The sequence below is a fragment of the Oncorhynchus masou genome, chromosome 8 (genome assembly GCF_036934945.1).
Source record: "Oncorhynchus masou masou isolate Uvic2021 chromosome 8, UVic_Omas_1.1, whole genome shotgun sequence".
Lineage (NCBI taxonomy): Eukaryota > Metazoa > Chordata > Actinopteri > Salmoniformes > Salmonidae > Oncorhynchus > Oncorhynchus masou.
In genome coordinates, this window is record NC_088219.1 from 12,152,984 (window position 1) to 12,180,906 (window position 27,923).

The window sequence follows — 27,923 nt, forward strand, 5'->3', positions numbered from 1 at the left end:
ACAGACAGACAGACACAGACAGACAACCCAAGTAGACAGAGTAGACAGACAGACAGACAGACAGACAGACAGACAGACAGTTAGACAGAGTAGACAGACAGACACAGATAGACAGACAGACAGACAGACCAAGTAGACAGACAGACAGACAGACAGACAGAGACAGACAGACAACCCAAGTAGACAGACAGACAGACAGACAGACAGACAGACAGACAGACAGACAGACAGACCAAGTAAACAGACAGACAGACAGATTAGACAGAGTAGACAGACAGACAGACAGACAGACAGACAGACAGACAGACAACCCAAGTAGACAGAGTAGACAGACAGACAGACAGACAGACAGACAGACAGACAGACAGACAGACAGACAGACAGACAGACCAAGTAGACAGACAGTCAGACAGAATAGACAGACAGACAGTGAGACCAAGCAGACAGACAGTCAGACAGACAGAGCAGTGCTCCAGTACCACTCACCCTTGTGCCGCTGCTCTGCTTGGTACCTGGGGGGAATGTTATGATCAAATATTCAGAACAATTTAGAGGTTTAGACTAAATATAAGAACAGGACAGCGAGATGTGTTGATGGACTTCAACATAAACAAACTAGAGAAGTTCCTGCTCTTTAAAACTAAAAGAGAAGTTGTCAAAAGCATTATTCTCTATTTGTTATACATTATAAATGAATTCCTTGGTCAGTAATGGTTGTGATACAGTCAGTTCAGTAGATGCAAAGTGATGGAAGAGCTCCACTGGGGAGGGGTTGCACAGTCCACAACAACATAAATGTGACGAGACATTTGCTCAGGAGGAAACACTGTTTTGCTCACTGATGCACATAAGCAGAAGATAAAGAGAGTACACATGAGAGTGTACATGAAACAAGTACAATGACATCTACAGTACTAGATGTAGAATCTTCATCAGAAGATGTATCTTACTTCTGAGAAAATATATTTCACTTATAAGAGAATCACATTTTAAAGTTGGCTATTTATCTGGTGTTTACATTGAAATCACATGGTAAAATGGCAATTACTAGCTTGGTTCCAGATATGTTTGTGCTCTTGCCAGCTCCATTGTTGTCAGTGTCAAGCCAAACATGACAATTAGTGACAGTGTGTTTGCTAGGTAATTACAGTGCCTTCAGAAAGTATTCATACCCCTTTCCCGTTTCCACATCTTGTTGTGTTACTGCCTGAATTTAAAATGTATTAAATTGAGATGTCGTGTCATTGATCAACACACAACACCCCATAATGTCAAAGTGGAATTACAGTACCAGTCAAAAGGTTGGACACACCTTACTCATTCACTGGTTTTTCTTTATTTGAACTATTTTCTACATTGGAGAACAATAATGAAGACATCAAAACTATGAAATATCACATATGAAATCATGCAGTAACCAAAAAACTGTTAAACAAATGTGATTTGTCAAAGTAGCTAGCTTATTGCCTTGATGACAGCTTTGCACACTCTTGGCATTCTCTCAACCAGCTTCACCTGGAATGCTTTTCCAACAGTCTTGAAGGAGTTCCCACATATGCTAAGCACTTGTTGGCTGCTTTTCCTTCACTCTGCGGTCCAACTCATCCCATACCATCTCAATTGGGTTGAGGTCGGGTGATTGTGGAGGCCAGGATATCTGATGCAGCCTGGAGGTGTGTTGGGTCATTGTCCCGTTGAAAAACAAATGATAAGCGCAAGCCAGATGGGAGGACGTATCGCTGTAGAATGCTGTGGTAGCCATGCAAATTAAGTGTGCCTTGAATTCTAAATAAATCGCTGACAGTGTCACCAGCAAAGCACCGCCACACCATCACACCTCCTCCTCCATGCTTCATGGTGGGAACCACACATGATCATCTGTTCACATACTCTACGTCTGACAAAGGTGCGGCGGCTGGAACAAAAAATCTCCAATTTGGACTCATCAGACCAAAGAACAGATTTCCACTGGTCTTATGTTCGTTGCTCGTGTTTCAATGCAGCAAATCGACCATGAAGGCCTGAATCACACAGTCTCCTCTGAACAGTTGACGTTGAGATGTGTTCTTAACTTGAACTCTGTGAAGCATTTATTTTGGGTGCAGTCTGGTGCAGTTGACTCTAATGAACTTATCCTCTGCCGCAGAGGTAACTCTGCTGGCGCCGAAGAAGATGACCTTTATTTCCTTTGTTTTGTATTTATTTAGTAGGGTCAGGGCGTGAGTTGGGTGGGCAGTCTATGTTTGTTTTTCTATGTTTTGGTGTTCCTGTCTCTGTGTTTTGCACCAGATAGGGCTGTTTTTGGTTTTCCACGTTTATTGTTTTGTAGTGTTCATGTTTATCTGTTTTTATTAAACATGAATCAATATAACCACGCTGCGTTTTGGTCCTCCTCTACTTCACCACAGTAAAACCCTGACACTGACGTTGTCACACCCTGATCTTAGTTATCTTTGTTTTCTTTATTATTTTGGTGAGGTCAAGGTGTGACGAGGGTGGTTTGTTTAGTTTTTGTATTGTCTAGGAGTTTTTGTAAGTCTAGGTGTTTATATGTCTATGGTTGCCTAGATTGGTTTTCAATCAGAGGCAGCTGTTTATCGTTGTCTCTGATTGGGGACCATATTTAGGTAGCCATATTCCTTGGGTATTTTGTGGGTTCTTATTCTATGTTTAGTTGCCAGTCTGCACTACTCATATTTCCTTCCCGTTTTTTTTGGGCGGGGGGGGTTGTTAGTTTTGTTCAATGTTCGTTCTTTAATAAAGAAGTATGTACGCTTACAACGCGGCGCCTTGGTCTCCTCCATATGACGACCGTGACAGACATTTTACGTTCTCTCAACCAATTGTGCTATTTTGTTATTTTTTTTGCATTTTGTGTAACTTATTGTGTACATAATGTTGCTGCTACCGTCGCTTATGACCAAAAATAATTCTGGACATGAGAACAGCGATTACTCACCGCGGACTGGAAAAAAACTTTTCCTTTAACGAGTCCGACGAGAAGGATATCCTGCTTTCACTGGAACAGGCCGAGATCCCCACCTTTTGTGTGAAGAAAAGACGCAGGAAAATGGGCCGCAGATCAGGCATCCTTCTGAAGATCTGTAGACGAGCGAGTAAACTCCCACTGCCATCCGTTCTTCTTGCTAACGTGCAATCATTGGATAATAAAATGGATGACCTACGATTAAGATCACCCTACCAACGTCACATTAACTTAAAAATCTTATGTTTCAGACCTATATCTATCCTACCCTGCCTTTCTAAGGTCTTTGAAAGCCAAGTTAACAAACAGTTTACCGACCATTTCGAATCCCACCGTACCTTCTACGCTATGCAATCTGGTTTCAGAGCTGGTCATGAGTGCACCTCAGCCACGCTCAAGGTCCTAAACAATATCATAACTGCCATCGATAAGAGACATTACTGTGCAGCCGTATTCATCGACCTGGCCAAGGCTTTTGACTATGTCAATCACCACATTCTTATCGGCAGACTCAACAGCTGGGCCAGACAGATTACCAGTACGTGTACTCAAACCATGCGCATACCAACTGGCAAGTGTCTTTACTGACATTTTCAACCTCTCCCTGACCGAGACTCCTATACCTACATGTTTCAAGTAGACCACCATTGTCCCCATGCCCAAGGAAGCAAAGATAACCTGCCTAAATGATTACCGCCCCATGGGACTCGCGTCAGTAGCCATGAAGTGCTTTGAAAGGCTGGTCATGGCTCACATCAACAGCATCCTCCCGGACACCATAGACCCACTCCAATTCGCATACCGGCCCAACAGATCCACCGATGACGCAATCTCAATCGCACTCCACACTGCCCTTTCTCACCTGGAAAAAAGGAACACCTATGTGAGAATGCTGTTCATTGTCTACAGCTCCAGCGTTCAACACCATAGCGCCCACGAAGCTCATCACTAAGCTAAGGACTCTGCAACAAAACACCTCCCTCTGCAACTGGATCATGGACTTCTTGACGGGCTGCCCCCAGGTGGTAAGAGGAGGCAACAACACATATGCACGCGGATCCTTAACACTGGGGCCCCTCAGTGGTGTCCCCCACTGTGTTCCCTGTTCACCCACGACTGCATGTCCAAACACGACTCCAACACCATCATTAAGTTTGCTGATGACACAACAGTGGTAGGCCTGGTCACTGACAGCAATGAGACAATCTATAGGGAGGAGATCAGACAACTGGCAGTGTAGTACCAGGACAACAACCTCTCCCTCAATGTGAGCAAGACTGAGGAGCTGATCTTGGACTACAGGAAAAGGCAGGCTGAGCAGGCCCCCATTAACATCGACAGTGAAGCGGTTCGATAGTGTCAAGTTCCTTAGTGTCCACATCACCAACGAACTATCATGGTCCAAACACACCAAGACAGTCGTAAAGAGAGCACTACAAAACCTTTTCCCCTCAGGAGACTGAAAAGATTTGGCATGGGTCCCCAGATCCTCAAAATGTTCGACAGCTGCACCATCGAGAGCATCCTGACCGGTTGCATCACCGCCTGGTATGGCAACTGCTCAGCATCTGACCGCAAGGCGCTACAGAGGGTAGTGCGAATGGCCCAGTACATCACTGGGGCCAAGCTTCCTGCCATCCAGGACCTATATAATAGTCGGTGTCAAAGGAAAGCCCATAAAATTGTCAGACTCCAGTCACCCAAGTTATAGACTGTTTTCTCTGCTACCCCAAGGCAGGCGGTACCGGAGCACCAGGTCTAAGACAGCTTCTACCCCCAAGCCATAAGACTGCTGAACAATTAATAAAATCGCCACCGGACAATCCCCCTCCCCGCCTGTACATTGCTGCTACTGCTACTCGCTGTTTATTATCTATGTATCGTCACTTCACCCCCACCCACATGTACAAATTACCTCAACTAACCTGTACCCCCGAACACTGACTCGGTACCGGTACCCCCTGTATATAACCTCATTATTGTTATTCTTATTGTGTTACTTTTTTATTATTACTTTTTATTTTAGTCTACTTGGTAAATATTTTCGTAACTCTTCTTGAACTGCACTGTGTCACGGCAGATTTCCTCCTCTTCCTCTGAAGGATCGGACCAATATGCAGCGTGGTAGGTGTCCATGTTTTAATAGGGAAAACTGAACATGAACACTAATACAAAATAACAAAGTGAACTGGCAACGAAACAGTCCCGCGACGCATAAACAGACACGGGAAACAATCACCCACAAAATACCCAAAGAACATGGATGCCTAAATATGGTTCCCAATCAGAGACAACGATAAACACCTGCCTCTAATTGAGAACCAATCTAGGCAACCATAGACTAGAAAACACCTAGACCTAAACACCTAGACTAGAAAACACCCCATAAACATACAAAACCCCTAGACCAGACAAAACACATAAATCCCAAATGTCACACCCTAACCTAACCAAATTAATAAAGAAAACAAAGATAACTAAGGCCAGGGCGTGACACACTGTTGGTTAAGGGCTTGTAAGTAAGCATTTCACGGAATGTCTGTTGTATTTGGCGCATGTGACAAATAACATTTATTTGATTTGAACTCTGGGTCTTCCTATCCTGTGGTGATCCTCATGAGAGACAGTTTCATCATTGATGGTTTTTGCAACTAATAATATAATAATAACATAATACGTTGGACTCTCTGTGCAATAATAGTGTTTAACATGATTTGTTTAATGACTACCTCATCTCTGTACCACACACATACAATTATCGATAAGGTCCATTAGTTGAGTAGTAAATTTCAAACACATATTCAACCACAAACACCATGGAGGTTTTCCAATACCTCGCAAAGAAGGGCACCGATTGGTAGATGTAAAAAAAATAAAAAAATAAAAAATGGACACTGAATATCCCTTTGAGCATGGTGAAGTAAATTACACTTTGGATGGTGTATCAATACACCCAGTCACTACAAAGATACATGAGTCCTTCCTAAATACTGTAAGTTTCCGGAGAGGAAAGAAACCCCTCGGGTATTTCACCAAGAGGTCAATGGTGACTTTAAAACAGTTACAGAGTTTAATGGCTGTGATAGGAGCAGACTGAGGATGGATCAACAACATTGTAGTTACTTTATAACACTAACCTAAACGAAAGAGTGAAAAGAAGGGAGCCTGAACAGAATAACAAATATTCCACAAATTGCATCCTGTTTGCAAGAAGGTACTCAAGTAAAACTGCATAAAATGGGGAAAGAAATTAACTTTATATCCTGAATAACAAGTGAGGGAGTTTTTTATGAAAACAATTAATGGATTAGAGTTAAGCACAGACAACATCCTAGAGGAAAACCTGGTTCACTCTGCTTTCCAACAGACACTGGGAGACAAATTCACCTTTCAGCAGGACAATAACCGAAATCAAAAAGCCAAATATATACTGCAGTTGCTTACTGAGATGACATTGAATGTTCTTGAGTGGTATATTTACAGTTTTGGCTTAAATCAGCTTGAAAATCTATGGCAGTCTAGCAATGATCAACAACCAACTTGACAAAGCTTGAATAATTTTTTAAAGAATAATGTGCAAACATTGAGCAAAGCTCTTACAGATTCACCCATAAAGACTCACAGCTAATTACCAAGAAGATCCATTACCACAACAAAACACTAGCTGATTGAGCACCGTAAAAGATCAAGCCTTACAGAAAATTGTCATGGGAAATCATAGTGTTTTGGCATAATAGGAAAAAGTGTATTGCAAAATATTGCACTAACTCCTTTGGGAAATAAATGCATAAGCTTAGTTGATTCAGCGTTAGTGTTACTTTTGAGCACAGGCAATCTCACTGTCTAAGTCTCTCTCCTAAACATGAATACACACAAAAAAACACAACTTTGCAGCATACTAGCCTTTTACTCGGTCCAGTGTTAGCTGTTTCTAGTCCAGTGAAGTTAAGGCCGTGCTCATGCTCTGTGACTCTATGCTCCTACTCTGAAATAAAATGGAGCATGGAGAGAAAGCATCAGAGGGTAAACAGGTTATACAACGTCACAGTCCCCCAGAATGACTTACCATGGTGACTATGACATCCTGTGGTAGCAGACGTTGCCTCTGGACCCCCGGGGTCATTGCTTCCTGTAGAGTTCCATTGGACGTCACCACAATACCCTCTATCTTCCCTGTGGACACTATCTCCACCCTGAGAAATACTTTTTGTCTGGCTGTATTATTTATTTAATTACAGGATAATAAAATTGTCTTCCCTATGACATGCCTTATGAGCTATATACTCCCTCTGTGTCATTTTTCTAATTGATGAAGGCCATTGATGAAGGCCCAAAAATGTCCAGCTTTTAATAGTAATATAATAATAATACATGTTTTTTAATGTTGAGCAAGCATGGAGCATTTTCCTAGTCAAGGATAAATAAATGTCATGGAATATCAGGATGTGGTCACTCATGCAAAAGTCACGCTGAGCTCCAGAAAAACCTGCTGTTCCTTCAGAACTGAGCTGTCCTGGTCCAGAGAGAGGGGTTTCTGTGGAGGGACCAGAGAACAGAAAGAGAACAATAGCAAAACATCAACAATAGAAACTCTTTTCCGCCTAAGATGTTGCTAAGTGACAGACACACACCATTTTGGGTTAAACCAATCGTTTCATTCCAGGAGCTATTATGAACAATTCCATGTAGCGTTCATTTGTGTGTCATGTGTATGTCATGTGTGAGCTATGCCAAGATTTTCCTCTTGTAGGGCAATAAACGTGATTCTGATTCTTAGGCCGTTATTGTAAATAAGAATTTGTTCTTAACTGACTTGCCTGGTAAATAAAGGTTAGATAAAATTTAAAAATTCTGCTTGGGAGATACATGCTTATTACACAGTTGGCCTCTGCCCTGCATGTAGGAGCCAACTCTGACTGAGGCTCAACTTGTCCTTGCCCTGCAGGTAGATGATGACATTCAAGAGGGGGAAGCCTTTCTTCTCATAGAGCCCAGTCAGCATGGTGTGGATGGAATTTGGAGCCGGGAGCCAGGGAGGCAGTACCGTTAGGTAGGAACACACAGCAGTTCTCAGCCTGGCCTGCACGCCAACGCTCTCTCTCCAACTGCTGTGGGGAAATGGGGCAAAAGTCACAAGTTCATTCAAAGGGAAATGTTGTCGGAACATATTTGATTATATAGTTAGAGCTTGGTGTGTGGTGTGCTTACCTCTACTGCATTGAGGAGAGACCCCGGCCTGGCACTGCTCTGTAAGACTGCAGCATGGTCAGCAAGCTCTTCTAAGGGAATGGGGTGCATTATATTCAGCTGCAGGTACACTCTTAGAAAAAAAGGAGCTATTTGAAAGCTAAAAGGGTTTTTCAGATGTCCCCATAGGAGAACCCTTTGAAGAACCCTTTTTGGTTCCAGGTCAAACACTTTTGGATTCCATGTAGAACCCTTTCCACAGAGGGTTCTACCTGGAACCAAAAAGGGCTCTAACTAGAACCAAAAAGACTTCTCCTGTGGGGACAGCTGAATAACCCTTTTTTCAAATAATGTACAGTAGGTCACCGTACCAGAAACGTCATATACTGTACCGTAAACTCTGAACCAATGCTATCCCCATTGTATTATACTGTAGCTCCCCATGAGCACCTCTTTTCCTGAAGTTTGTCTCTGGTCAACTTGTTCTGTAGAGCTTTCATCTTCTTCTCTGCTCCCTCATCCACTTCCTGGTTTGACCTTTGGTTTCTAAGAACAATACTCAGGCATGAGTTGGTTTATGCACTAACATTATAGCCAAGCTTCACAATACTGTACAGTACCTTTTGGGGTTTCTGGTCAGCCTTGTGCCTGTCACTGAGTGAGGCGCTGTCAGTCCCAGCAGTTTTCTTGGTTGCTGTGCTCTTCGAGCAGGGTCCCAGCTCAGGTAGAGGCCTGCCCTCCACATTGGCCAACATGCAGCTCTGGTAGAGCTGGGAGCGAACAAAGCGCGTGTAGCTGACAAACTTCATCAGCTTGAAGACCTGAAGTGAGAGAGAGACAGAGGAAAAGCCTCGTCAAGTCAGGCAGCACAACCATCTTTACTAAACTCAGTTTTCCATGACATTTCTTATTTGTATGACTGTGTTTCCCACAGCAATACATGGGCATGCTACTGTATGGGAAATAGAGGAATATTTCATGATTATCTAGTGAGCCTTGGTACAGTAAATTATATTGTCCTGAATGACTCAGTTGGTAGAGTAAGGCCCTTGCAACACCAGGATTGTGGGTTCGCTTCCCAGGGCCACCCATATGTAAAAACTGTATGCACGCATCACTGTAAGTCACTTTAGATAATCTGCTAAATGGAATTGTATTTTAATATACTTTATAATAATAAATAATCAAATAATAATGTGTCCATGGTGGTGTACCTGTTTTGGGGTCTTGTGATACATGTCAAGGTGAGGGTTTCTCACGTCCCGCTCCTCAATGCGGACTGTCATCAATGTTGATGGGATGGGAAGCATTGCCTGAGAGGTAGGTGTTGTAGATGGAGCGAGCCTCCTGGTTTAACTGGACAGGACAGAAACATGGTCAGACCCTGACTCATAGACCCTCTTAGACTATCAAACTTTCCAAATCCCTTTTCATCTGTGAAGTACCTTCTCTTTCTAATTGGCTAGGATCTGTCGGAACTTCTCACATGCCTTCCAAAATAAGATGTTCTCAGCACTGACCTCCGACTTCAGGAAAGCCTGTCAGTTTAAACAGAAAAACATTTCTGTCACCAATTTCTAGCCAGCAGCCACAATACATTATCAGCCTGATTTGAAGCTGTCTGAGAACTATTATTAGTCCTTAGCACTACTTTATATTTGACTTATATTGTTTACACTGATATTTCTGTCAAGCACACACACATCCCTCTATTCTCCACATGCCTCATATTCCAGACTGGTGAATCTCATCTCTTTTCCCATAAGTTGTCCAGCCCAAAGGAGAAAATCGGACACCCACATGGTTCGTACAATTTAAGTGACTCATGCGTGGGCCTCATTCTCATTCTAATTTCTTGGGCAATTTGACAATCAACCCTTGTAGCGGAGCTTTGTTTTGTGTCCTAGTCAGTAAAATGCTTTAAAATAGGAGCCATCACTTCAGATAACAATTTGTCATCTAAAGTGGTGTAAACTAAACGGTTGGGCTGACAATGTAATTGTTCTAAATTACTTCATTTATCGCTTCAAAACAATGGGTCCTCCTTGAAACAAACACACGAGACCAATAAACAGACTAGCACAAAAACTCTGTATACAACAGATCATCACGACATAAGCTTGAAAGCTTGTATACGGTCAGCTTGAGCCCTCACCGTGAAGTATAGGACACTGCAAGAGCCTCTCGAAGCTGACAGCCCAGCTGGTCAACTTCCCCACAACACTGGCTTCCTCACTGGGCACTGTGGGGAGATTGGAGTTACTGCTGGAAAACAGGCCAACACTGGCCCCTTGCGCCTCTGACACCCCATTCAACTCTGGAGACATTAACAACAGGGCTGTATTGGATGTAATACAGAAACTACAATGTATGCCTCACTTTGAAATGTGTGGTTTTGAATAGAGAAAACTTGATTGTTATTACTGTCTAAATTGGAGAATTGTGAAAATGTATAGGACATTTAAAAGATGAATGTACAAGAGAAAAAGTGGTTCCATAGCCTCAGGCAGAACAGCTGAAACTGGAGCAGCAGCACAGCCAGGTGGACTGGGGACATCAAGGAGTCATCAGGCCAGGTAGTCCTGAGGCATGGTCCTAGGGCTCAGGTCCTCCAAGAGAGACAAAGAGAGAAAGAAAGAAAGAAAGAAAGAAAGAAAGAAAGAAAGAAAGAAAGAAAGAAAGAAAGAAAGAAAGAAAGAAAGAAAGAAGAGAGAGAGAGAGAGAGAGAGAGAGAGAATTAGAGAGAGCATACTTAAATTCACACAGGACACAGGATAAGACAGGAGAAATACTCCAGATATAACAGACTGACCCTAGCCCCCCGACACATAAACTACTGCAGCATAAATACTGGAGGCTGAGACAACGATACCCCCGGACAGGGCCAAACAGGCAGGATATTACCCCACCCACTTTTCCAAAGCACAGCCCCCACACCACTAGAGGGATACCTTCAACCACCAACTTACCATCCTGAGACAAGGCCAAGTATAGCCCACAAAGATCTCCACCATGGCACAACCCAAGGGGGCGCGCCAAACCAGACAGGAAGATCACATCAGTGACTCAACCCACTCAAGTGACGCAACCCCCCTAGGGACGGCATGGAAGAGTGTGTCCAAACTTTTGCCTTGTTCTGTATGTCTCCATGTTTCAGCTCACCTCCATCAGATACTGCCAGACCCTGTAAGCACAGACATAAACCAGTGAATACATCTGCTTTCGATTAGGGAAACAACAATCAGAAACACAATGCTATAATATATGATGTACCATTTTGGGTGGGGGGGGGTCATAAATCCTGTGATCTTTAGCAGACTTAGAGCTGAGACTGTGAGATAGACAGACACAGAGAGAAATAGACAGAGACAGGCAGACAAGGAGAGCGAGAGAGAGAGAGAGAGAGACAGACAGACAGACAGACAGACAGACAGAACAAAAACATCATAAATCATAAACACACTGATAAATCAAATTTACTGCACATAGATTGCGTATTCCAATACTAGGAACATTGCCCTATTGCTTCAGTTCATTGAAAGATTCCAAGAGAGACATTGATAGATCACTGAAGAAGGGTTCCGGTAGTGTTCTAATATGAACATACTTGCTTTGCACCGATTGCCACTTCCTAACTGCACAGAAAGTCTTGCCATAGAAACATGGCCAGGAAGTGTTGCCATAGCAACAAGACCACAAGCTGATGTATGTGCACTGAACACAAACCTATGTCCCCTTTTGCCACCTTGTCTGAAGCAATATTATTCTCATTCATGCAGACGCAATAGTATACACCAAAACATGAAATCAATACACTGAACAACACACAGCTTGGAAATAGTTTGAATGCTGTGGATGTATCCCAACAACAGAATGCTGTGGCTGTACCCCAACAACAGAATGCTGTGGCTGTACCCCAACAACAGAATGCTGTGGCTGTACCCCAACAACAGAATGCTGTGGCTGTACCCCAACAACAGAATGCTGTGGCTGTACCCCAACAACAGAATGCTGTGGCTGTACCCCAACAACAGAATGCTGTGGCTGTACCCCAACAACAGAATGCTGTGGATGTATCCCAACAACAGAATGCTGTGGATGTATCCCAACAACAGAATGCTGTGGATGTATCCCAACAACAGAATGCTGTGGCTGTACCCCAACAACAGAATGCTGTGGCTGTACCCCAACAACAGAATGCTGTGGCTGTACCCCAACAACAGAATGCTGTGGCTGTACCCCAACAACAGAATGCTGTGGCTGTACCCCAACAACAGAATGCTGTGGCTGTACCCCAACAACAGAATGCTGTGGATGTATCCCAACAACAGAATGCTGTGGCTGTACCCCAACAACAGAATGCTGTGGCTGTACCCCAACAACAGAATGCTGTGGCTGTACCCCAACAACAGAATGCTGTGGCTGTACCCCAACAACAGAATGCTGTGGCTGTACCCCAACAACAGGATGCTGTGGCTGTACCCCAACAACAGAATACTGTGGCTGTACCCCAACAACAGAATGCTGTGGCTGTACCCCAACAACAGAATGCTGTGGATGTATCCCAACAACAGAATGCTGTGGATGTACCCCAACAACAGAATGCTGTGGCTGTACCCCAACAACAGAATGCTGTGGATGTATCCCAACAACAGAATGCTGTGGATGTATCCCAACAACAGAATGCTGTGGCTGTACCCCAACAACAGAATGCTGTGGCTGTACCCCAACAACAGAATGCTGTGGATGTATCCCAACAACAGAATGGTGTGGATGTACCCCAACAACAGAATGCTGTGGATGTATCCCAACAACAGAATGCTGTGGCTGTACCCCAACAACAGAATGGTGTGGATGTAGCCCAACACCAGAATGCTGTGGATGTATCCCAACAACAGAATGGTGTGGATGTATCCCAACAACAGAATGGTGTGGATGTATCCCAACAACAGAATGCTGTGGATGTATCCCAACAACAGAATGCTGTGGCTGTACCCCAACAACAGAATGCTGTGGCTGTACCCTAACAACAGAATGCTGTGGATGTATCCCAACAACAGAATGGTGTGGATGTACCCCAACAACAGAATGGTGTGGATGTACCCCAACAACAGAATGCTGTGGATGTATCCCAACAACAGAATGCTGTGGCTGTACCCCAACAACAGAATGGTGTGGATGTACCCCAACACCAGAATGCTGTGGATGTATCCCAACAACAGAATGGTGTGGATGTATCCCAACAACAGAATGGTGTGGATGTATCCCAACAACATAATGGTGTGGATGTACCCCAAAAACAGAATGCTGTGGATGTATCCCAACAACAGAATGCTGTGGCTGTATCCCAACAACAGAATGCTGTGGATGTACCCCAACAACAGAATGCTGTGGATGTACCCCAACAACAGAATGCTGTGGCTGTACCCCAACAACAGAATGCTGTGGCTGTACCCCAACAACAGAATGCTGTGGCTGTACCCCAACAACAGAATGCTGTGGCTGTACCCCAACAACAGAATGCTGTGGCTGTATCCCAACAACAGAATGCTGTGGATGTATCCCAACAACAGAATGGTGTGGATGTATCCCAACAACAGAATGGTGTGGATGTATCCCAACAACAGAATGCTGTGGATGTATCCCAACAACAGAATGCTGTGGCTGTACCCCAACAACAGAATGCTGTGGCTGTACCCCAACAACAGAATGGTGTGGATGTACCCCAACAACAGAATGCTGTGGATGTATCCCAACAACAGAATGCCCAACAACAGAATGCTGTGGATGTACCCCAACAACAGAATGGTGTGGATGTACCCCAACAACAGAATGCTGTGGCTGTACCCCAACAACAGAATGCTGTGGCTGTACCCCAACAACAGAATGCTGTGGCTGTACCCCAACAACAGAATGCTGTACCCCAACAACAGAATGCTGTGGCTGTACCCCAGAAACAACAGAATGCTGTGGCTGTACCCCAACAACAGAATGCTGTGGCTGTACCCCAACAACAGAATGCTGTGGATGTATCCCAACAACAGAATGCTGTGGATGTACCCCAACAACAGAATGCTGTGGCTGTACCCCAACAACAGAATGCTGTGGATGTATCCCAACAACAGAATGCTGTGGATGTATCCCAACAACAGAATGCTGTGGCTGTACCCCAACAACAGAATGCTGTGGCTGTACCCCAACAACAGAATGCTGTGGATGTATCCCAACAACAGAATGGTGTGGATGTACCCCAACAACAGAATGCTGTGGATGTATCCCAACAACAGAATGCTGTGGCTGTACCCCAACAACAGAATGGTGTGGATGTAGCCCAACAACAGAATGCTGTGGATGTATCCCAACAACAGAATGGTGTGGATGTATCCCAACAACAGAATGCTGTGGATGTATCCCAACAACAGAATGCTGTGGATGTATCCCAACAACAGAATGCTGTGGCTGTACCCCAACAACAGAATGCTGTGGCTGTACCCTAACAACAGAATGCTGTGGATGTATCCCAACAACAGAATGGTGTGGATGTACCCCAACAACAGAATGCTGTGGATGTACCCCAACAACAGAATGCTGTGGATGTATCCCAACAACAGAATGCTGTGGATGTATCCCAACAACAGAATGGTGTGGATGTATCTGTGGATGTATCCCAACAACAGAATGGTGTGGATGTATCCCAACAACAGAATGGTGTGGATGTATCCCAACAACATAATGGTGTGGATGTACCCCAAAAACAGAATGCTGTGGATGTATCCCAACAACAGAATGCTGTGGCTGTATCCCAACAACAGAATGCTGTGGATGTACCCCAACAACAGAATGGTGTGGATGTACCCCAACAACAGAATGCTGTGGCTGTACCCCAACAACAGAATGCTGTGGCTGTACCCCAACAACAGAATGCTGTGGCTGTACCCCAACAACAGAATGCTGTGGCTGTACCCCAACAACAGAATGCTGTGGCTGTATCCCAACAACAGAATGCTGTGGATGTATCCCAACAACAGAATGCTGTGGATGTACCCCAACAACAGAATGCTGTGGCTGTACCCCAACAACAGAATGCTGTGGATGTACCCCAACAACAGAATGCTGTGGATGTATCCCAACAACAGAATGCTGTGGCTGTACCCCAACAACAGAATGCTGTGGCTGTATCCCAACAACAGAATGGTGTGGATGTACCCCAACAACAGAATGCTGTGGATGTATCCCAACAACAGAATGCTGTGGCTGTACCCCAACAACAGAATGCTGTGGATGTACCCCAACACCAGAATGCTGTGGATGTACCCCAACAACAGAATGTTGTGGCTGTACCCCAACAACAGAATGCTGTGGCTGTACCCCAACAACAGAATGCTGTGGCTGTACCCCAACAACAGAATGCTGTGGCTGTACCCCAACAACAGAATGCTGTGGCTGTATCCCAACAACAGAATGCTGTGGCTGTACCCCAACAACAGAATGCTGTGGATGTACCCCAACAACAGAATGCTGTGGATGTATCCCAACAACAGAATGCTGTGGCTGTACCCCAACAACAGAATGCTGTGGCTGTATCCCAACAACAGAATGGTGTGGATGTACCCCAACAACAGAATGCTGTGGATGTATCCCAACAACAGAATGCTGTGGCTGTACCCCAACAACAGAATGCTGTGGATGTACCCCAACACCAGAATGCTGTGGATGTACCCCAACAACAGAATGCTGTGGCTGTACCCCAACACCAGAATGCTGTGGATGTACCCCAACAACAGAATGCTGTGGATGTATCCCAACAACAGAATGCTGTGGATGTATCCCAACAACAAAATGGTGTGGATGTATCCCAACAACAGAATGCTGTGGATGTATCCCAACAACAGAATGCTGTGGATGTATCCCAACAACAGAATGCTGTGGATGTATCCCAACAACAGAATGCTGTGGATGTATCCCAACAACAGAATGCTGTGGATGTACCCCAACAACAGAATGCTGTGGCTGTACCCCAACAACAGAATGCTGTGGCTGTACCCCAACAACAGAATGCTGTGGCTGTACCCCAACAACAGAATGCTGTGGCTGTATCCCAACAACAGAATGCTGTGGCTGTACCCCAACAACAGAATGCTGTGGCTGTTCCCCAACAACAGAATGCTGTGGCTGTACCCCAACAACAGAATGCTGTGGCTGTACCCCAACAACAGAATGCTGTGGATGTATCCCAACAACAGAATGGTGTGGATGTATCCCAACAACAGAATGCTGTGGATGTATCCCAACAACAGAATGCTGTGGCTGTACCCCAACAACAGAATGCTGTGGATGTACCCCAACACCAGAATGCTGTGGATGTATCCCAACAACAGAATGGTGTGGATGTATCCCAACAACAGAATGGTGTGGATGTATCCCAACAACAGAATGCTGTGGATGTATCCCAACAACAGAATGCTGTGGCTGTACCCCAACAACAGAATGCTGTGGCTGTACCCCAACAACAGAATGCTGTGGCTGTACCCCAACAACAGAATGCTGTGGCTGTATCCCAACAACAGAATGCTGTGGCTGTACCCCAACAACAGAATGCTGTGGATGTACCCCAACAACAGAATGCTGTGGATGTATCCCAACAACAGAATGCTGTGGCTGTACCCCAACAACAGAATGCTGTGGCTGTATCCCAACAACAGAATGGTGTGGATGTACCCCAACAACAGAATGCTGTGGATGTATCCCAACAACAGAATGCTGTGGCTGTACCCCAACAACAGAATGCTGTGGATGTACCCCAACACCAGAATGCTGTGGATGTACCCCAACAACAGAATGCTGTGGCTGTACCCCAACACCAGAATGCTGTGGATGTACCCCAACAACAGAATGCTGTGGATGTATCCCAACAACAGAATGCTGTGGATGTATCCCAACAACAAAATGGTGTGGATGTATCCCAACAACAGAATGCTGTGGATGTATCCCAACAACAGAATGCTGTGGATGTATCCCAACAACAGAATGCTGTGGATGTATCCCAACAACAGAATGCTGTGGCTGTACCCCAACAACAGAATGCTGTGGCTGTACCCCAACAACAGAATGCTGTGGCTGTACCCCAACAACAGAATGCTGTGGCTGTACCCCAACAACAGAATGCTGTGGCTGTACCCCAACAACAGAATGCTGTGGCTGTATCCCAACAACAGAATGCTGTGGCTGTACCCCAACAACAGAATGCTGTGGCTGTACCCCAACAACAGAATGCTGTGGCTGTACCCCAACAACAGAATGCTGTGGCTGTACCCCAACAACAGAATGCTGTGGATGTATCCCAACAACAGAATGGTGTGGATGTATCCCAACAACAGAATGCTGTGGATGTATCCCAACAACAGAATGCTGTGGCTGTGCCCCAACAACAGAATGCTGTGGATGTACCCCAACACCAGAATGCTGTGGATGTATCCCAACAACAGAATGGTGTGGATGTATCCCAACAACAGAATGGTGTGGATGTATCCCAACAACAGAATGCTGTGGATGTATCCCAACAACAGAATGCTGTGGCTGTACCCCAACAACAGAATGCTGTGGCTGTACCCCAACAACAGAATGGTGTGGATGTACCCCAACAACAGAATGCTGTGGATGTATCCCAACAACAGAATGCTGTGGCTGTACCCCAACAACAGAATGCTGTGGATGTACCCCAACAACAGAATGGTGTGGATGTACCCCAACAACAGAATGCTGTGGCTGTACCCCAACAACAGAATGCTGTGGCTGTACCCCAACAACAGAATGCTGTGGCTGTACCCCAACAACAGAATGCTGTGGCTGTACCCCAACAACAGAATGCTGTGGCTGTACCCCAACAACAGAATGCTGTGGCTGTACCCCAACAACAGAATGCTGTGGCTGTACCCCAACAACAGAATGCTGTATGAGCAGAACAATTGGAAAAATCACGTCACACTTGACAAAACTCATATGACTTTTTTGAGCATGTTTCATTCTCTCTGAAAACTGTAAACTTCCATAACAACCCAAGGCTAGCTGGCAAATGTGATCAGAGATAGCCCTAAGGGTTAGAGTTAGGGTTAGGAGCTCCAAGGGGATCTGATCAGAGATAGCCCTAAGGGTTACAGTTAGGGTTAGGAGCTCCAAGGGGATCTGATCGGAGATAGCCCTAAGGGTTAGAGTTAGGGTTAGGAGCTCCAAGGGGATCTGATCAGAGATAGCCCTAAGGGTTACAGTTAGGGTTAGGAGCTCCAAGGGGATCTGATCAGAGATAGCCCTAAGGGTTAGAGTTAGGGTTAGGAGCTCCAAGGGGATCTGATCGGAGATAGCCCTAAGGGTTAGAGTTAGGGTTAGGAGCTCCAAGGGGATCTGATCAGAGATAGCCCTAAGGGTTAGTGTTAGGAGCTCCAAGGGGATCTGATCAGAGATAGCCCTAAGGGTTAGAGTTAGGGTTAGGAGCTCCAAGGGGATCTGATCAGAGATAGCCCTAAGGGTTAGGGTTAGGAGCTCCAAGGGGATCTGATCAGAGATAGCCCTAAGGGTTAGAGTTAGGGTTAGGAGCTCCAAGGGGATCTGATCAGAGATAGCTTGAATGGTCACAATAGCTACAAGGCACAAAAGGAAATTCCCCCAAAAACCCACAATCCTTACAAGGGGCAGAATATCCACTACACATGTTAAAATTAACATAAAAGTATTGTACCTTCTCTCTGGTTCTCCCTGCTGTTTTCCTAAAAGGACAGTGACAGGACTCAGAGGTCTCCATGGCCGTGGTGGAGCCTACTGGAGTAGACATAGAGAGAAATGACAGAAAAGGAGAGGTAAACAGCTTTGGGCCACTGATGCCAGGGGACTGGTCTGGGGCCCACAGTGATGATGGCCTATCACTGAATAAAGACCATCACTGCCATAAACCAACAGCAATAATGGATATAAAACTCAATGGGTAGGAGACAGACACACACAGCAACCACTCAGGGGAAAGTCTCTGGGTAGTCTCCTCCTTCTCCATTCCAGTTTCACAGTGACTGTTCTTAACCTGTGTGAACCAGCCAACATGTAATCCAACATAACCCATTTTAACATAAACCAGCCTACATGTAATCCAACATAACCCATTTTAACATAAACCAGCCTACATGTAATCCACCATAACCCATTTTAAAATAAACCAGCCTACGTTTAATCCAACATAACCCATTTTAACATAAACCAGCCTACATGTAATCCAACATAACCCATTTTAACATAAACCAGCCTACATGTAATCCACCATAACCCATTTTAAAATAAACCAGCCTACGTTTAATCCACTCATAAACCATTTTAACATGAACCAGCCTACATTTAATCCACCATAACCCCTTTTGTCTCATTGTATGGCGTTCTCCTCTCACTCAATGCATCAGCAGCAGTGCAGCACACTATTCCCTAGATAGTGCACTACTTTTGACCAGCACTGGTCAAAGGAAGTGCACTATATAGGGAATATGGTGTCATTTGAGACAGAGCCTAGAGGCATCAGGCCACGAGACTGAGAGGTAGGCACCACTAGGATTACCTTGGCAACACCCTCTCCTCTTAGCAGTCCAGGTGTTTGTATTGCAGTGAGTAAGTAAAAAGGCTAAACAGAGCGCTTGGTAGGGCTGCTAGAGTTGTCATATAGTTTTAGTCAGGGTTGCTTTCTCTAAAGTCTGATAATATTCCAAAATAATGTACAACCTTTTTTTTTGACTGTCTATCATATAATTTACAGGCATTTAACAGGCATTTGTGCCGGACTGCATTGTGTAAACTGTAGCAATCCACCAGGATTGTGGGTTTGACTCCCACGGGTGGGACAAGTACAAAAAAGTAAGAAAATGTTTCACTCACTACTGTAAGTCGCTCTGCATAACAGCGTCCACTAAATGACTAAAATGTAAATGTAAAACGCAATACCTCTTTGTTTTTTGTCACTCTGACAGTCTGGTTCAGCTGTTGCTCAGGGTTGGCTCATTAATAATCGAGGATTGAGACTGGAGACTGTCTCCCTCTGCAGCTATACAGGAGGGGAGGATGTCACTCACGACAATCACTGCAGGAGCAAAGTCAATTTAAGAAAGATTACTGTGACATAACTAAGGGGGACAGCCCAGACTAGCTCTATTGTGGCTCTGTCCCCTTTTAGAGGACAGTGAACAAAGACTCCCCTACTTGGTTTATAATAGACCCAGACCAGGGAACCAAGCTTCTAATTCTTGAGTAAAGGTCCTCTGATGGTAAAATCAAGATGTGTTTCCTTCGAATTTGAAACACTTTTAGAAAGCAATTTTTTACTTCACACAGGAAGCACAATGGAGAGACAAAAAAGACTTGAAGATTGGTTGGGCCTATGTTCTATTTTCCTCACACAAACATCCATGAGGTCGAATATAACCATCTGATGGTGATCAATGAACCCCAGCTTGACTCTGTCTGTATTTCCCTTGGTATTATTCACAAACAATCACTGAGTATTTCATGGATTCTGACATATCCTGGAGAGCATTGTACACATGAGGAAAATCAATGTGTCTGAGTGGAACAGGTTGATCCCCCCCGGGGCCCTTCACCACTCAATCTAAAATGAAACATGACCATGTGTCCCACAGCTTCCAACAGGTGGTCCTGTTGTAAACGAGGTAACCTTTACACGGGTCGTGACTACCTGACCAAGTTGAGAAGTCGGAAGATCCTCCTATTTCTACAATTTCTCTTCTTAAAAGCTGATTACAGATTTTAAACCTGACCATGACCCTGACCTTAACCTTAACCCTAAACATTAAACACTGTTAACCTTATGCCTAACCATAACTTTTAATTAAGACCAAAAAGCTCATTTTAGTTTTCATACATTTTTACAATATAGTTGACTTGAATTTGCAGTTGGGCCATCTGGTGAAAATCCTTTCCACATGACTGTGTCCACATACGTCAGTGTCCAAGATGGACAGCATTAGTGTAGAGCTCAATGTCAAGACTCACAGTACACACATTTCTTCAAGTGTTGACAAATGTTGATAAAATACTTTGAATTCTTCACCTTAGTTTTCTGCCTTCCTCTACAAATGAATTATATATCTCTTTCAGCCTCCAATGTTCTCCAGCTGTCTGAGCATGACTCTGTCTTGGTCACCAATGAATACAGGATGTTATTCTGACTCAACATGTTTTGTTTTATTGTCTTACGTAAGGAAAACACAGAAACAATGTTTGAAACACTGAAACAGTAAACCAAGATTTTTGAGGAAAGCAGACGATGGAGAAGGATCACTGCTTGGAGGATATTGGGCAGAGACAAGAATAAAGAAAAAATATGGCAGACATTTTCCTTCTTCCAGCTGAGTGATAGAGAACCCTGGGTGTCCTGTAACATGTGGTGGTTCAGAGTGGTGGAGAACCCTGGGTGTCCTGTAACATGTGGTGGTTCAGAGTGGTGGAGAACCCTGGGTGTCCTGTAACATGTGGTGGTTCAGAGTGATGGAGAACCCTGGGTGTCCTGTAACATGTGGTGGTTCAGAGTGATAGAGAACCCTGGGTGTCCTGTAACATGTGGTGGTTCAGAGTGGTGGAGAACCCTGGGTGTCCTGTAACATGTGGTGGTTCAGAGTTGTGGAGAACCCTGGGTGTCCTGTAACATGTGGTGGTTCAGAGTGATGGAGAACCCTGGGTGTCCTGTAACATGTGGTGGTTCAGAGTGATAGAGAACCCTGGGTGTCCTGTAACATGTGGTGGTTCAGAGTGGTGGAGAACCCTGGGTGTCCTGTAACATGTGGTGGTTTAGAGTGATGGAGAACCCTGGGTGTCCTGTAACATGTGGTGGTTCAGAGTGATGGAGAACCCTGGGTGTCCTGTAACATATGGTGGTTCAGAGTGGTGGAGAACCCTGGGTGTCCTGTAACATGTGGTGGTTCAGAGTGATGGAGAACCCTGGGTGTCCTGTAACATGTGGTGGTTCAGAGTGATAGAGAACCCCGGGTGTCCTGTAACATGTGGTAGTTCAGAGTGATAGAGAACCCCGGGTGTCCTGTAACAGGTGGTAGTTCAGAGTGATAGAGAACCCTGGGTGTCCTGTAACAGGTGGTAGTTCAGAGTGATGGAGAACCCTGGGTGTCCTGTAACATGTGGTGGTTCAGAGTGATGGATCGCCCTGGGTGTCCTGTAACATGTGGTAGTTCAGAGTGATAGAGAACCCCAGGTGTCTTGTAACAGGTGGTGGGGAGGATAATCCAGGTAAAGTCTTTAATGCATGGAAGGGAGGAACTGGAAGAGCAAGGGAGGGGCGGAAGCCAATGGTGGCGGAGGAAAGGCGTGCACAACAGGGAGGGCTAATCGGGGCCCCTAATCCCTCCCTGGCCCCCACCTCCTCCTCCTGAGGGAGGCCAAGCAGGAGATGACTCCACCCGGCTCTGGACGATTCAAACGGACATAAGGGGGACCAAGGATCTATCTGTAGGCCTATTTACAGGGTACCTGCTGGACAACACTGTGCTCAACTCTGAAGATTCATCATAGAATGAGGCTTTGTCTCTTCCCTGTCCTCTTTCCTGCCTTCTGAAGCACATCATCCAACATGGGAGAAGTTGAAAAGGTAATCCCGCTTGCTACCTTCTGCTGATCTTTGAGTTTGATGGGAATGTACATGTTGATGAGTCCTCGAGCGTGATTCAGGGACTGACTGTTTCCCCTTTTTAATAAGAAGCTAACTGATGAGTTGACACTTTCTCTGCAAATAAACTACATAGTAGTCCCTTACAAGCTTCCTAATTGCTATCTGTGTTTGTTTGTAATATCCTATTCTATCTCATTTCGCTCAGGGGTTCTTTTCGGTCCTGCAGAAATTAAAAGGAACCACAGAACAGGAGCTTCGGATAGTCCTCCTGGGTCTAGACAACGCTGGCAAAACAACGCTGCTAAAACAGCTATCATCCGAGGATGTCAACACCATTACTCCCACACAGGTCAGATCCGATCCTGGCGTGCTCTGAACTTACATAAGCAGGCCATGTAGTTTTGTAATGACAACCATGTGACACTTCCTCCCTCAGGTTGTTGCCCAAGGCAACGTACCACTAATGGCACTTACTCAATGGAAGCATTTGTTTTACCTGCTGATTCAAAATCTGATCTCTGATCATATCAATGTCTTAGATGACTGTACCAGGGTCAGGGCACTCCAGGTCAAACGCTTCGCGGCTCTGGAAGTAGACAAGTAGTATCCTCCAATGTTGACTTCAACACATCAAATAAGATGTTCATAAGTCTCTAAAATATCACAGTAGTGATGCTTGACTTGGTTCTTCTTCATACCATGTTATCTGGTAGCAAAGCATCACAGTCGGTTGGTTTGTGCAGTCCCTCTGTCGCAGAAAATAGCACATTGGCAATGATACATTTAGCTAGACTAAGAATAGAGACTAGGCTGAGACTTTAATCCGGGGGTTGAAGATTACTTAACCATAAAGTCAGAGAGGGTGCAACACACATTTTGTAAGCTCCAGGTAACAAATCGAGGTTCAAGTTTTGTATCATTGTACCGGTCTTTCTGGTCATGTCAGGATTTGGTTCTAATAAAATGATGTTATAAATAAATGCTTATTTAGAGCCACTTGTAACAGAATAAAGCTGTGTTTTGCTAAACTGTGTTAGATCAATGAATTCTGCTTCTCCATTGACGCCAAAGGGCTTCAACATTAAGAGTCTCACGTCTCACGGAATGAAACTGAACGTGTGGGACATTGGAGGACAGAGGAAGATCCGACCCTTCTGGAAGAAATATCTGGAAAACACAGATTTGTTGGTGTGTAAATTATGTTAGCACTTTTGTCATTTTATTTTGTCTTATTATATCTGTAATCTGTTTCAGAGAGTAAAATATTTTCCATTAACTACAGTTTAGATTTCGACTACAGCCTATTCTATTGGTTGGAGGAAAAAACTGGGCATTAGTTTATTTCAGAATCTTCAATCTCAATAAAAGCTAGAAACTGAATAGAGAATCAATCTTCTTTGTGTTACAAGATAATAAATGTCTCAGTTTGATTCTATATTATTCTTTCCTCCAGATATATGTCATAGACAGTACAGACAAGAAGCGGTTTGAAGAAACAGGACTGGTAAGGCCAACTGAAATAGCTGTTATACCCTGTAAAACGTTAATGTTAACAGTAAGCTTTGCATATTAACAGCGGACCTGCAAACCTTTAAGTGCTGGCAACACAGAGATGTAGTCTCCAAGACTTTGTTCAGCTCTGAGCCGGATAACACTGGTCCTTTGGTCCCTCAGGAGCTATCAGAGCTGATTGATGAGGAGAACCTGAAGGGGGTTCCGGTGCTCATCTTCGCTAACAAGCAGGACCTGGCCACAGCCTCGCCCGCCAGCGAGATCGCAGAGGGCCTGAACCTGCACACATACCGCGACCGGGCGTGGCAGATCCAAGCCTGCTCAGCTGTCTCTGGAGAGGGTGTACAGGTAGGCCACAACATCTCTCTCAAAATAGGACAAATCATATCAGTTTAATGAAGTTAGAGGGACACCGTATCATGATATGAAATAACAACAGTACTGTATCATCCTCTAGGATTTACAAGACAGATATTGAAGGCATCATTCAATGTCAGTTCATGTTCTATTCCTCTTCATGTGGTACAGCCTGTCTGCACTGTTGAAAGTATCCAGTTCTCACTGTTCATGTAGTAAAATAATTGAGAGCCCACAGGAGAATCAGAGGTTATTCTCTGCTGGCCACCATGTCATTAGTAGCATTTTTTCAGAACGTAGTAGTCTTGGTAGAATCCTTTCCTAATATTTTCTGATCGTTTCACATACTGTGCAGGAGATTCTGTCATTACAGTTTACAGTAGGGTTGTCGGGGCAACATCTCAGTGAGGGGGAAATTAAGAGCGAAAACAAACTAGTGGGGGGTCGACAAATGTTTTGCCTCATTTTCGTGACACAACATGGATGCCGTCTAATGCTCCAGATTATCATCTGCCCCTGAGTACTGTGCTGGAGGAGGTCAGGAGGTCAGGCATGATGTCCTATGACCATACGTAACACAGTACAGTATACATTTATGCTTTGATAGCTTTGGAAATTCTGTAGCTTGGAATATTTCATGTGTATATGTGATGTCCTTGTTCTCACAGGACGGCATGAACTGGATCTCCAACAACATTGTAAATAAGAAGATAGATGACTAACCCCTGAATATCCAACGTGATGCTTTTTAAACACACTTTTGAGTGTTTCACATACATATGTTGACACCCAATGCAATGGTGACAGGTATTATAGATGAAGCTTTCTCTCTGAAGATGTCCCCAAAACATTTGAGAGCTTGCTGGCTTTTCAAATCCAGCCACAAGAAAATGGATGGAAGGTTTTGGGTTCACCACAGAGACCATCAACAAGAGAAAAATCACAACTCCCGGTCCCATTAAGGGTTATTGCCACTCTGCTCTGGAATGATACTGTATTTGGTTTAGTCGATGGAAGAAAAAAACTATCCTTGAAGAGCACAAGTAAAAACAAGGGAGAGAGCATGTAATGGGCGAATAGCCCAACGTTTTGAGTAGAACGTCTCTCTTTAGTTGAAGGCACATGAGTAAGGCTTCATTCATACACTCACAAAAAAAGGTTAGATTTTGTAGTTTGTGTGGTTTCACTGTTTGTAAAAAATCAAATGAAAAAAATGACAAAGAATCTATATTGTGTGAATTGAGACTGTGATATCAAATAAATATTGAATTGGAAGAATCTCTTCATACTTGATGTGATATGCTTGCTTTGTACCATCAATGTAGACAAGCACCATTCCATCCCCTGTCACTGGTTGCCTTGTTGTCATTGCCTTGTTGTCAGACAGTAAGTCAGTGCTGCCACACAGTGGGCACTGTCATCATCACACTTGAGGCAGGAATGGTAAACACACAAAAAAAATGATTTGGTCTGTGTCAAATTCATTGTACATTAATGTACTGTATATTCCTGAAGACTATTCAGTAAAGCGTAGGTCACACACACGATGAGGGCACAGTGAACTACTGAGAGAATAGTATCTGTAACTTCATACACTGCTCAAAAGATAAAGGGAACACTCAAATAACACATCCTAGATCTGAATGAATGAAATATTTTTATGAAATACTTTTTTCTTTACATAGTTGAATGTGCTGACAACAAAATCACACAACAATTATCAATGGAAATCAAATTTATCAACCCATGGAGGTCTGGATTTGGAGTCACACTCAAAATTAAAGTAGAAAACCACACTACAGGCTGATCCAACTTTGATGTAATGTCCTTAAAACAAGTCCAAATGAGGCTCAGTAGTGTGTGTGGCCTCCACGTGCCTGTATGACCTCCCTACAGCGCCTGGGCATGCTCCTGATGAGGTGGCGGATGGTCTCCTGAGGGATCTCCTCCCAGACCTGGACTAAAGCATCCACCAACTTCTGGACAGTCTGTGGTGCAACGTGGCGTTGGTGGATGGAGCAAGACATGATGTCCCAGATGTGCTCAATTGGATTCAGGTCTGGGGAACGGGCGGGCCAGTCCATAGCATCAATGCCTTCCTCTTGCAGGAACTGCTGACACACTCCAGCCACATGAGGTCTAGCATTGTCTTGCATTAGGAGGAACCCAGGGCCAACCGCACCAGCATATGGTCTCACAAGGGGTCTGAGGATCTCATCTCGGTACCTAATGGCAGTCAAGCTACCTCTGGCGAGCACATGGAGGGCAGTGCGGCCCCCCAAAGAAATGCCACCCCACACCATGACTGACCCACCGCCAAACCGGTCATGCTGGAGGATGTTGCAGGCAGCAGAACGTTCTCCATGGCGTCTCCAGACTGTCACGTCTGTCACATGTGCTCAGTGTGAACCTGCTTTCATCTGTGAAGAGCACAGGGCGCCAGTAGCGAATTTGCCAATCTTGGTGTTCTCTGGCAAATGCCAAACGTCCTGCACGGTGTTGGGCTGTAAGCACAACCCCCACCTGTGGATGTCGGGCCCTCATACCACCCTCATGGAGTCTGTCTCTGACCATTTGAGCAGACACATGCACATTTGTGGCCTGCTGGAGGTCATTTTGCAGGGCTCTGGCAGTGCTCCTCCTGATCCTCCTTGCACAAAGGTGGAGGTAGCGGTCCTGCTGCTGGGTTGTTGCCCTCCTACAGCCTCCTCCATGTCTCCTGATGTACTGGCCTGTCTCGTGGTAGCGCCTCCATGCTCTGGACACTACGCTGACAGACACAGCAAACCTTCTTGCCACAGCTCACATTGATGTTCCATTCTGGATGAGCTGCACTACCTGAGCCACTTGTGTGGGTTGTAGACTCAGTCTTATGCTACCACTAGAGTGAAAGCACCGCCAGCATTCAAAAGTGACCAAAACATCAGCCAGGAAACATATGAACTGAGAAGTGGTCTGTCGTCACCACCTGCAGAACCACTCCTTTATTGGGAGTGTCTTGCTAATTGCCTATAATTTCCACCTGTTGTCTATTCCATTTGCACAACAGCATGTGAAATTTATTGTCAATCAGTGTTGCTTCCTAAGTGGACAGTTTGATTTCACAGAAGTGTGATTGACTTGGAGTTACATTGTGTTGTTTAAGTGTTCCCTTTATTTTTTTGAGCAGTGTAGATTATGGCCCTCAAATTCTATTGACCTTGAAGCCAGTTCCACTGC

The 27,923-nt window shown here is 44.7% G+C and overlaps 1 protein-coding gene and 1 pseudogene across 1 annotated transcript; one reads left to right on the forward strand and one right to left on the reverse strand.

The window, feature by feature from the left end:
- Positions 1-8,488: 8,488 nt before the first annotated feature.
- LOC135544094 (regulator of G-protein signaling 14-like) lies at positions 8,489-11,194 on the reverse strand (annotated as a pseudogene).
- An 11,602-nt stretch (positions 11,195-22,796) lies between these two features.
- On the forward strand, positions 22,797-25,828 carry LOC135543748 (ADP-ribosylation factor-like protein 3). The gene is made up of 6 exons (XM_064971104.1): positions 22,797-22,814; positions 23,041-23,184; positions 23,907-24,023; positions 24,289-24,339; positions 24,510-24,695; positions 25,373-25,828. Exons 1-6 carry the CDS (start codon positions 22,797-22,799, stop codon positions 25,424-25,426), a joined length of 570 nt encoding a protein of 189 aa, XP_064827176.1. The 3' UTR covers positions 25,427-25,828.
- Positions 25,829-27,923: the final 2,095 nt, after the last annotated feature.